Source organism: Aethalodelphis obliquidens, unplaced genomic scaffold (genome assembly GCF_003676395.1).
Source record: "Aethalodelphis obliquidens isolate GAN/ISIS:26980383/991018 unplaced genomic scaffold, ASM367639v1 scaffold1, whole genome shotgun sequence".
Classification (NCBI taxonomy): Eukaryota; Metazoa; Chordata; class Mammalia; order Artiodactyla; family Delphinidae; genus Aethalodelphis; species Aethalodelphis obliquidens.
In genome coordinates, this window is record NW_020837945.1 from 28,828,212 (window position 1) to 28,840,558 (window position 12,347).

Here is a 12,347-nt window from a genome sequence, read left to right on the forward strand (position 1 = left end):
CGGGGCGCTCGACCGGGGCGCCGGGGCCCGCGGGACGCAAGGCCCAAAAGGAAAAAAAAAAAAAAGGGAGGGGCCCAAAAAAAAAAAAAAAAAAAAAAAAAAAAATGGTGAAAGGAAGGTAAGACATTATCCCTGAACATTGTCCTAACATCTTCCAGAAAAGACCTTAAAAATCACTTATAGCCAAGTGTCTTATAAGCGGATAAATGGACACTGAAATGTGACATATCTTAGAATAGGTGAGTAATGAAGTCATGGTAGGTGACTCCCAGGTTGGTATTCTAAACACTCAGCTGCATTTCTTACTTGCCTCCAAACTATTAAAATCGGGAGTTCTTTTGTTTTGTCTCCATATTAACGTCAGGATTGACATAGCTATGAATAACATAGACACTAAAGGAAGAAAATGAGACTAACAATGGCATCCCATAAGCTACGTCTTCATCAAACTATAAACAAGAGGAGTCTGTCAAAACAGTGCATGTAATCCTTTTCTTGATTTCTAGATTGTGAAATGACTCATAACAAGTTGACATATAAAACATAGATCACCTTCATTAAAAACACTGCACTTTTCTTTCATTTTTATTTTTTACCCATTATATCTACGATCACATACAGCTATTCTTCTGCCACCAATTCATATGTGAACACTTTCTGTTGGTTTTAATTAGTTTCCTCCCTTAAATAGAAACTTATGTTAAAATAAAATAAAATCAATAGATTGAGGTTAATTATGCCCTATTCTCTTTTTTATTTCCTAAGTTCATGATATAATTACTAATTGAATCTAAGGAAAGCCATGGTTATCTCTTTATTCATGTTTTAAAGAAAAAGCTGTAAAGCAAAAAAGCCCATTCCCATTTTAATTTTCTCTTAAAACCTTTTGTCATCCCTACTGACTTTGGATTGAAATATTGTAGATAAGGAAACATGGATTGTTTTTACTGGAAGAGATTTTCAAGTTCCTGTTCACTAACCTTCACACTATTGATGTAGAGACAGTTCTGAGAGGGTTCTTGGAACTGGCCCAGTTTAGTAGCAGACCTGGGAAATCAAGCCAGGTTCTGGAGTGCCAGTTCGGTGCTTTTCCACTGTAAGGATGGAAGTTGATATTTTTACCCATCTTATTTCCTATCACACTTCTTGCAAGTTTGTTTGGTTTGCTTTTGTTCCATTTGTGGCTATGAGGATTAAATAAAATAATGATATAAGTGGCAGGTAACATGAAATCTAAACATTAGTTGTCTTTCCCCTTTCTAAAACCTTGTGTAAATATAATTTCATAAGTCAGAACACATTTAAGGCTACTTAAGAAAGTTCTAAAAAATGATAAAAATGAACTTATTTACAAAACAGAAACAGACTCACAGACTTAAAGAATGAAATTATGGTTACCAGGGGGGAAGGGTGGGAGGGAGGGGTAGACTGGGAATTTGGGATTGACATGTACACACTGCTTTATTTAAAATAAAATGCCTTTCCATGAAAAAAAATGGAAGTCTGGAAAAGAATCTTTTTGAAAAGGAAGAACCTTTTATAATGCAAATAACCATCCTCTAAGTATCCTATTTTGCCATCCTGGATATTTATAACACTGTGAGAGGAGTTTGTTAGTTCAGGATTGATAGAAAGCTCACTTGGCACACCACTAGACGAATGACAAAGTTCTATGCAGTTTACCAGCTCTGTCCCTCATGGATTAGATACAGTACCCGTGCATTCTCCAGGCACTACAAGCTATAAGGTCTGCCCTGAGATGATGAGCCTTGTTGGGACGCCATACACCACCTGCTTCTCTTGGGGAAATCAGAATTCATTAGCGTATAGGGTTATTACTCTTTGCCAGGAGCTGGTGGGCTGGCAAGAAAGTCTACTTTTCCCATCACAATGAGCTGAGGTTGCTTCTGCTTCTTCTTCTTTGTTGTATTCTCATAGGGGGATAAAATCTGTTTTCCCTGAGAACCATAATTTTATTACAGTAATATACTGGGGGGCCTCCAATGTGCAGTCTCTCATCTAAATTCAAAGATTCCTGAAGTGCCCCTTTTTTTTTTTTTTGTGGTACGCGGGCCTCTCACTGCTGTTAACCAACAAAGACATACTGTATAGCACAGGGAACTATACTCAATATTTTGTAATAACCTATAAAGGAAAAGAATCTAAAAAAGATTCTTACATATATATTCTTTAGTTATATACATAACTAAATATAACTGAATCACTGTGCTGTACACCTAAAACTAACACATTGTAAATCAACTATATTTCAATTAAAAAAAGAATTATGTGCAAAAAATACTGAATTATTCATATTAGTACTTTGATAAGAGTGTGCTTTCTGAGTTTTTTGTTTAGTAGTGGCATATAGTATTACATTTCTCTAGCCACTCTCTCTTCTGGCCAACAGTTCGTTTGTGGGATCTCTGATCTAGATGACAGGTAGATTTTGTATCTGTGTAGTCAAGTATTGAAGTAGCATTGTGTACTCATTAAGCCAACAGGCATAAAATCCCAGTTTTACCACTTACTAGTTATGTGAACTTAGGCAAGAATTTGACTGCTCTGTGCCTCAGTTTATTCATGTGTAAATTGAAGACACATAACTGTATAAACCTCACGGGATTGTTGGGAGGATTAAATGAATTACTCCATGTAAAGCATTTGGAAGTGTGCTTGATAATCCATAAGTGTTCTGCCATTATTATTTCGCAAGTGTGTTAACTCAAGAAATTAGAAAAGCTATAAAAGTCTTGTCATTCTTAGTAACTTGCTTTAACCACCTGGGCTCCAACTAGCTATACTGACTAACATTTCTCTTTGTGGTGTGATCTATTTGATAACTTAGGAGACTTCTTCATGTGATTTTTCTCCACATGTTTGTAATCAGGTGTAGAGGCAGGATGGAGGACCTCATAGGTGGCAGGACTCCCTCACATGGGGGATGGTTTGTTATCCAGCACACAAACTTCCTCCTTGTTTTGAGAACAGAGCTGAAAGCTGGGTATACGTTTTTTCATCTCTCTGGTGGCTTTTCAGTGCACTGCAAAATTAGCCCACTTTATTAAGTTTGAAGCATCATAAGCATCCTCTTTCCAGATGTCTATTCGAATTTTTTTAAAGGGAAATTCTGTGAATTTCCCTTTCTTTTTTTGAACATCTGTGGGAACTTTATTGAAGCCTAAGAGGTTAAGAAATGTCCAGACATAAGCTCATTCAGTTTGGATGTGGCATTCTTGGAATCACAGTATTTTGATATTAGTTAAAATAATTTTAGTTATGCAAGTGAATTATCTTTATTCTTGCAAGAGAATGAGTTGAATAAAATAGAAACTGGGTTAGCTTATTTGAATAAGAAGTTATATGTATGTATGTATATGTGTGTGTGTTTGTATTTATGTTCAATTCTTACCTCATTATCAGAATTCCATGTAATCATTAATGAATAATTAACCTAATGAGAAATAACATCTGTAAGTATCTTCAGTGTGTTTGGAATCATGTAAGGATTTTATAAAGGCTAGCTCATTTAATCTTCAAAATTAGGAAAATCATGGAATCCAACAGGATCCTGAGAGCAGCGGTCATTGATGGTGGATATTTGAGAGAAGAGCCATTTGTAATTCTTTTTTGACTCTAAAAGAGTGTCTGGTACATAACAGATGCTCAATAAATGTTTGTTGAACGAACTATAAATCTATGAATGAATGAATTATATGATTCTAAAGAATACATTAGAATGAAAAATATGAGTAACATTTAACCAAGGTAAGGCACTGTATGTATGACCCTAGACACGTCAATTTACCATCTGGGACCTCAATTTATTCATTTGCAAATCAAAGGTCAGATCTCATCAGCTCTTCAGTCTTAAAAATTCACCATGGAATTTACACCATCATTTACTGTCAGTCATTATTCTCTGTGCAGAAATACCTTTCACATTTCCATTAGCTGGTCAACAACAACTCCTGACATATTCTTCACTTCATTTTTCCTTTTGACTTTGTGATTTGAAAGTAAGATTTAAAAATGAATAACACAAGAAATAGGCACATATTAGACTCAGTCCCAAAGGAGAGTCAACTGTAACCACTGCATGAGAATAGAAATATGGCAGTTGGTATCCAAAATTTCTCTATTCTTTTAAATGACACCTTCTCTCTCTTCATTTCTAATTGTTTTTAAATTTTCCTTAATTTGACCTAGTTTCATAGTTATGTGAAAATGCTATGCTCCTAGAGCCTACTCTCATCCACTTGAAAAATAACATAGGTTGGACATATTCTTTAGTTTCTACTGGCCCATTTATAATAATTTGTCTACATTTCATATTTTTTTATTTGCCTAAAAATTGCCAAGGATAACAATTAAATTAAGCCACAAGCTCCCTAGTGAATGGAAGGTAAGACTAATGATTAGTGCTTGACTTAGGGGATAATGAAGGCTAACAGGAGCAAGTTTTAGCTGGCATTGATGGCAAGTGTCAAATTAATGGACTAGACAGAATGATTTCACTGACTCTCTGAAATGGTATTTTCCTTTTGTAGTTCAGAGTATCACACGTGCACCGCACACACACACACACACACACACACACACACACACACACACACACAGAGATATAGTTCTAAAAATAAAGCTATGTATAGTCCTTCTTGACTTGCCCCTCCAGAAATAAAGAACCTAGGATCTGAACTCCAAAGTACATGACAGTCTGCTTATGTAAGCAGACTGCTTGGTACAAGAAGTACTAAAAATTGCTTAACCAGTTCAGTAGTCATCTACAATTAAGCAACACCCAGGGAACAGAAGTCTTATTCTTATAAGTAGATGTTGCCCTATTTGAGTAATCCCTTTCCTTCATATAATCACACCTGAGACTGAATTTAGGGTGCTTGACTCTCCCTACCCTCTTGTAGGAAGAAGGTTACCTAAGGAGAACTACATTAACTCTTTCATCTTAATAAGGATTCGAAAGAAGTTTTAGCTCAAAATCTTTTTCAAAGTATTCATTACAAGAAAACTCTTTAATAAAAGATCCCCAAACCTAAGCTGATTCATTACAAGCAAATGTTGGATGACCCGGATTCCAGTAAAATAGAACAAAGTAGATAGTCCCTAGAGAATGTTGTGACAACGTATGTTCTAAAAATAACCAGTCTCCATCTATGGTCTTATGAAATTCTTTCAAGTCTTGGTCCAGATGTCTCTAAACCTCAGCTCAGAAGCTAATTGTGTCCCTTTCACTACAATCAGTAACTACACATATTTAACCAGTTTTGGTCCAACATCTGATTTTATTAACTTAGCTAAGGCTTCACCCAGCTGAAGCAAGAGGCTGTGCTTGAATAATATGCCCTCTGCCCCAATTCAAACACTTGGGGCTCAATTGCACACAAGTTTTGTGTCATCTGGAATTAAATCTCTTTAGTAGCAAAACACAATGAATTATTGATATAATAAGTGGATTCAAAAAGTACTATGATTCAAATGATAACAAATACAAAAGATATCTAATGTTTCCTATCTTTCTTATTTCAAATCCATCTTCTGTACTGCTTAACTCCGGACCAGACACCTTTCCTCTTTATACTCAAAAGACGTAGAATTATTTTGAAGAGTGCAAGATTCACAATCCAAAGAAATTTATCTAAACTCACATAACAAATTAATGAGACTCATGACAATGGATTCTGATTATTGAGACAGAACTGGCCCAAACTGCATAGATTATGGGAACATGGAGTTTGCTCCTTCCTAGCTACATTCCAAATATGTATGACAGGAAAATGCTACTACAAAGATGGGTGGCCATCCCCTTTCCTGATGACCCTCACAAAGCTTGTGTGTCCTCTGATTGTGGTGAAAAGGATACAGTTAGCTTCCGGACTGAGGTTTGGAGACTTCTAGACCAGACTGAAAAAATTTCATAAAAAGACCATGGTTAGAGATTGATTATTTTTAGGACGCCTGATGACAAAGCACAGAGAATCGAAGGAGTGATCAATCTAACCATTAAGTCCTCAAAGTCTGTTGATATCCCAGTTCACCTCAGGGCTTGGTTCGTGACTCCCACATTTTTACCTTTACCCCCACATCTCTTCTATAAGACATTGTCCTCTGGGTGATCCACAGGCATCTTAACTTGGCAAAACTTGTTTCTCAAGTTGGGGACTGATTATTTCAGTACATGGGTTTTCAGTTCTACCCAACAACGTGAAATAGGTAATGCAAATTGTCTTTGAAGTTAAATCTTGATAAAAACACAATAAGGGTTTGAGAAAGGTTCCCCTCAGTTACTATGTAGGGGAAAGCTTCTCCTGAATTTTACAGTGCTCAGACTAATACTGTCAACTATTGGAATAATAAAACCAGCTTTGAGTAACATCTGCAAAAAGAATACTGAATCACTATGCTGTATACTTGAAACTAATGTAATATTGTAAGTCAACCATACTTTAATTTAAAAAAAAAACAACTTTCCTTTTTCTGATTTTTGTTCACCACTCCTTCCAGCCTTTGCTTTTCTCACTACGTGGAATATTGGTCTCAATGTCCTTTACTACACAAATTCCTACCTCGCCAAACAAAACCCTTCAGAACATGGTCTGTTGCCTATCTTATAGTAGGTGTTCAAAAAACACTGAACATCAAAAACATAAATGGTTTTTGAATGAAGGAGTGGATGAATGAGAAAGAGAATCTGAAGAGTTCTTAAAGGCGCCCGGAAGCAGTTTAAGCTCTTTCGAGGATGGTGAAAGATGTGGCAACATATTTCTTCTGCCAGAGTATAAGGGATTTCACATAGCATCAGCAGCTCTGAAGAAAAAGGTCAGATGAATCACAGGTGTATTTCAACACACTTAGGGTATTGTAATAGGCTACTTTCCATCTTTCTTAAAGGAAGGTAATGTAATTAACATACTCTGGTATGTGTCTCTCCCCCTGGTCTTGGTGGGTTGAAGGGGGATATAAACTTGAGGCTACAAGGGTTTAATTACAGGTTTTTGTTTAAAAGACTTGCTCACTAACTGTCACGGACTTACAATAAGGTAAACATTTATCAAAGTTACAAAGACAAAGAGAGAAAAAAGTAAAAACTAGAAGCAAGATTCTACTAAATAAATTACTAAAATACAGTCATTTTACTAGGAAAAGGCAAAATGAACTGCATTTGGATTATACTCAAAGATAAACTATACTTGAATTCTCTGATTTCTTGGGGTAGTATTATTTTACTTTTTATTTTATTTTACAGGAAGTTTCTCATTTTGAGAATGCAAAACCAGAAAGAAAGTAAGTCAAATTTACTTTGAAAACTTTATGTTCTCTTAGTTCGACAATGTTGAATGGACTATTTTAGTGGGTTTCCTGTCAAAGTGCTTTTTTAAAAATCGTCATGTACAAATCTAGGTATGCTTTACCCTGCTAACATTTATGTTTATGCTTATGCTTAGGAAACTTGTGTTGTGACATTCCTGTAGACAGGGATGTGAAAATTAAATTTTCAGAAGAAGAAACATGTGTCTAAACTAGGCTCAGATTAAAGTGGAAGCCTACTGGAAAACATGTTTCTATCGGTGAACTATTAATCTTCTGGAGTTCTTCTAATCCAAATAAAAATGTGTTTGCAAAGAGATTTGGGTTATTTAGGTCAGGCTTGGCTTTATATTCAGCACATCAAGCTGTCAGAGGACGTGACACACACATGTTGCATAAGGTAATGGGATTTTTAACTAATAAGCAGGAAATACATAGCAGCAGGAAGTTGGTTTATGGGGAAATTTCCAGATTGGTTGCTGAAGATACAGAAGAACGGCTTCCTTGCACTCTGGAATGGTCTGAGACAAAATTGTTAACATGTGGAGTTCTTTCTGGTTGTAGTCTTTTTTGACAGCTCTTGCCTCTCCTCCTCCCCCAACTACTTCCTCCCACAAAACACTTTGTGCTTTCATAGTCTTTCCTTCCTTTCCTGCTCAAAGCTTTCTCCCAGTAAGGATATAAAATGCAGCCATAGTAAGTAGATAATTTCATGATTAACAGTTTAGAGCACCTGCCAGGCAAGGGTAGTTGCATTTTAGTCATAGTTACCTACTTAAACTACCTCAGTGGCATTTTAAGCATGAATGGGAAAGAGGGTTTTTTTTAGCAGGGTTCTTCTCAGTCTTAAAAATCGCCCCACCTATGTAGCTGTTTATTCTATCCATGGATAAGGAACTCACTCATCCCAAATCAAAGACTTAAACAAAATTACAGCCATTGGCTGACGATTGATGCTTCTACAGATTAGATGATACCTAAACATGGAGGGGCAGAAGGAATTAGGAATCCTTAATTATTAGGATTAATTAAGGATTAGGAATTAGGAATCTTCAAACATAAGCCAAATCAATTAACACGCTCCTCGGATTCCAACCAGTTAAAGTTGAAGACTTTCCCGAGTTCCTCAATTCTTTTGTCCATCACTCCCCTGAAGGGAATAACCTCTCCTGTCATTATGCACCTACTTCACTTTATAATATTATAAGTAGCTTTATTGGGAACACCTGTTACTTCCCAAGAGTTGTCCTGAATGAGCATTTTGCATTAAAAAATTAAAACAAACCAAAATAAAATGGTTAAGAAAAAAAGAAACATTATATATGTAAGTTTTTGCTTACAACCCTGAGCTTAAAAAAAAGGTGAATAATGGAAAACACTCCAGCTCTAACAAAATTATTTACATGTACACTATGTGTGTGTGTTCACCCAATGTGTAAATTGATTAACATAATCAAGTATCAATTTATAGTCAATCTTATTTCATCTCTACCCATCTGACTCCCCACTCCCACCCCCCTCACTGGGTTTTGTTTAAAGCATATCAGACAATTTCATGTTCCAGTATATCATTAAGAAACAAGAATTGTTTCTTTTAAACATAACCACAACACCACAGCCGTACTAGAACAAAATAAGAAAAATAACCTAATATCACCAAGTATACAGTCAGTATTAAAATGTCTCTGATAGCCTCGAGAGCTTTCTTAACAGTAGCTAATTTATTTGAATCACGATCCAAAGAAGAGCCATGTGATGCATTTTGTTCATGTTTCTTAATTTATAGGTTTTTCTCCCCATTTATTTGCAGAAGAAACTGGATTATTCGTTCTGAGGAATTTTCCATATTTTTTAATTTTACTGATTGCATCCTTGTGTGTGTGTGTGTGTGCGTGTATATGTGTGTGTGTTTGTGTGTGTTTTAAACATATGTTCTCTCTTCTGTTTCCTGTAAATTTTTAGTTAGATCTCCAGGCTTGATAAGATTCAAGTTCGATTATCTATCTATATATATTTTAAAAGTAGGTCATCAGTGACTGTATATTTCCTGTTGCATTACATTGGAAGCTCATATATCTGGTTGTCTCTATTTTTACAACTGTGAATTTGCTTAGTGGGTTCAGATGGTATCAGACTGATCCATCCAGCACTAAGTTGCCCATCGGCCTTTCAATTAAAAACTTTAACAGCAACTGGTAATTATTGCCCCGATTTATTGTTTCGTTAGGGATTGTACAATAGTTATATTCAATTTGCAATGTTCTTTGTGTATTTATTGAATAGAATTATTTGAAAAAGAACTTTCCCATATGAACTATTTGATTATCTTGAGATGCATTCATGTAGAAATGGCCTACCCTTTTTTTTTTTTTTTGCAGGGGTAGGGGTGGTGAGATTTATGAAAGTTAGTTTCTTCATATTGCACGGAAATTTCCAGGCAATATGTATTAACTGTACTTTGCCATCCAGAGTCAGGAAGATTCAGGCCCATATGTAGAACTTAGAATTTATTCCTGCTCTCCAGGACATTGCACGCATGTCTAAGTGATCTAACTTCTGTTCACTTAAAATATAAATTATTAAATCTAGACTTAAATATTGGTTTCTTTTTTTTTCTAGGTCAATCCGGAGATCTATGTCTGAAAGCAAAGTATTTGGTTAGTAATTCATAAGATTACTCACGCAAATGATATGTTCTCTTTCTCTAAGAGTGATTTTCTGCTGCTAAGGCCATAAAGCAACAGAAAGTAATGGATGAAAGTCAAATTGATTTGTCTTTGAATTTTATAGAAGAAATTTTAAAAAAAGAAATGTGGTTCCATTCTAATTTTAAATGGCTAAGACAAATAAACCATTGATTTATTCAGAATAATTTCCTTTTATATTAAAAAAAATAATTCTTTTTGGCTTATTGGCTGACTATCTTCCAATTTCCCAACTTTAGCTTGGAAGGTCCATGGTCAAGATGATCTCTTAGATATCTTTTCATATCTAGGAATCTAGGAATGAATAAAAAAGAAATAAAAAATGGTTGAATTATGAAAGACTTTCCTCAGCATTTCAAGCACCAGAGCTTTTCTTCAGTTTCTGTGGTTACAGTACCCATAGTAATAATAGGGGCAATGGGCTTGATTTGTATTTTAATTTTAAAGTAAATATCTAATTATTTTTAGAAAGGTAATGGAAGATATCTCTCTTTCCTTGACAGAATATAGAAAAATAGAACGTTTTATACTAATTATAAAACATTTGTAGTGACAAAACAACTGGATTATTCAGTTAATAATTCATTTTTTATGCAGTTCATCAAACTTGTGGGTACCCTTTTTCCCCAGCAGCACCTAGAAGTTGGACGCTCAAATGCCCTTTTTCCTCTTTTCAAAACCAGGTTCCTGGATAGGGTATGAAAAGCACACTCAGGCCAAAGTCATGATCACCCATGGATGCATCTACCAAGGGCATCTGCATTTTAATTGGGTCTGATATTCTTCCAGTGGCAACATCTACAGGGGCTGAGTCCCAATCTCATTAGTCAAGGCCCTGTGGGCAGTAGTTGCTCAATATTTTGAATACTAGCCCTGATTTGAATAGTGCATGATCTGAAATAAAAGGAAGTAGTCACTCTTTTATTTTCCATTTATATATGCCCTTCTCATAGCATATTCAGTTTGTGCACGTAGGACTCTAGATGTGTCCATGCTAATATAATTCTTGATGATCACCTGCCTTCTCTGTAGTCAAATATGAGAGCAAATACTGACTTTCAAAACAGCACAGCATGCTGAGTTTGTGTGATGCTTTGTCGCATTATTTAAAATTTGCTTTATCAGTGGTGTGATACAGCATGTGGGATGATTAGTCTTCAGTAAACAGATTAGAAGGGATTCCAGTTCTTTATTCTGGTGCAGTTCACTTCTTTACAGCATGTCTAGACCCTGCTCCACGTGTTAGAAGGACAAGTCTGGGAAAATCATGGTTCTCCCAGTCAAGGATCTTAAGCGTTTCTTGAAACAACTCAATGTGCTCTCTACACGCTTACTTAATCATTTTGTTAAAAACAGTGAAAAGGGCTTCCCTGGTGGCGCAGTGGTTGAGAGTCCGCCTGCCGATGCAGGGGGCACGGTTTCGTGCCCCGGTCCGGGAAGGTCCCACATGCCGCGGAGCGGCTTGGCCCGTGGGCCATGGCCGCTGAGCCTGCGCGTCTGGGGCCTGTGCTCCGCAACAGGAGAGGCCACAACAGTGAGAGGCCCGCGTACCGCAAAATAAAAACCAAAACAGTGAAGAATGTGGAGGGTGGAGCTACTTTAATTGATGTATAAAAAATAAATGGTTATTAATTCAAGAAAAATACTCCAAAGAATAATGTAATCAAAAGCTATCAAGAGGTATTTCAGTAGCAACCTTCTACCATCTATGCTTGAGTGCTTATGTAGTTTATGGAAATAAATGGGAGCCCACAGAACATCTGGGAGTGTCCATCAGGGACCAGAACTTCCCAGAATGGACCACAATGCTTTCTTTTTTTCCCGCTGCGGAGCACAGGCTCGGGACGCGCAGGCTCAGCGGCCATGGCTCACGGGCCCAGCCGCTTCGCGGCATGTGGGATCTTCCCTGACCGGGGCACGACCCCGTGTCCCCTGCATCGGCAGGCGGACTCTCAACCACTGCGCCACCAGGGAAGCCCCACAATGGTTTCTTAACATATTACTTACCAAGTTACAACCGTGTGCTGAACTTGTTTTGATATCAAATTTCTTACACAGATGTTACCGTGAATTCTTCTAACCAATCTTCTGCTTTGCTTTAGAGGGAAAAACTGTGAATGACACAACTTGGCAGGAACCCAGCAAGCCTGAGAATGATTCCATCAGAAGACTCTGTCAGCTAAAAGGTAATTGCTAAATTTAGTTCAGCTGACTTTGCATTTTCCCAAAGCAGTTTAAAGGGCAGGTAAGAAAAATTTACATCTTTCTTCATTAAAATAAGCAGTGCACTGTGGTCTACTTAAAAAGGAAAAACTAATA

The 12,347-nt window shown here is 36.6% G+C and overlaps 1 protein-coding gene across 1 annotated transcript in view; it reads left to right on the top strand.

The window, feature by feature from the left end:
- The window catches only part of LOC113618368 (putative uncharacterized protein ENSP00000383407), a 47,517-nt gene that overhangs the window by 9,425 nt on the left and 25,745 nt on the right, over positions 1-12,347 (top strand). Inside the window, exons 2-4 of the mRNA XM_027102464.1 lie at positions 7,262-7,299; positions 9,943-9,980; positions 12,131-12,214. Coding sequence (XP_026958265.1) covers positions 7,262-7,299; positions 9,943-9,980; positions 12,131-12,214 — 160 coding nt within the window. The remainder of the gene's footprint in view (positions 1-7,261; positions 7,300-9,942; positions 9,981-12,130; positions 12,215-12,347) is intronic.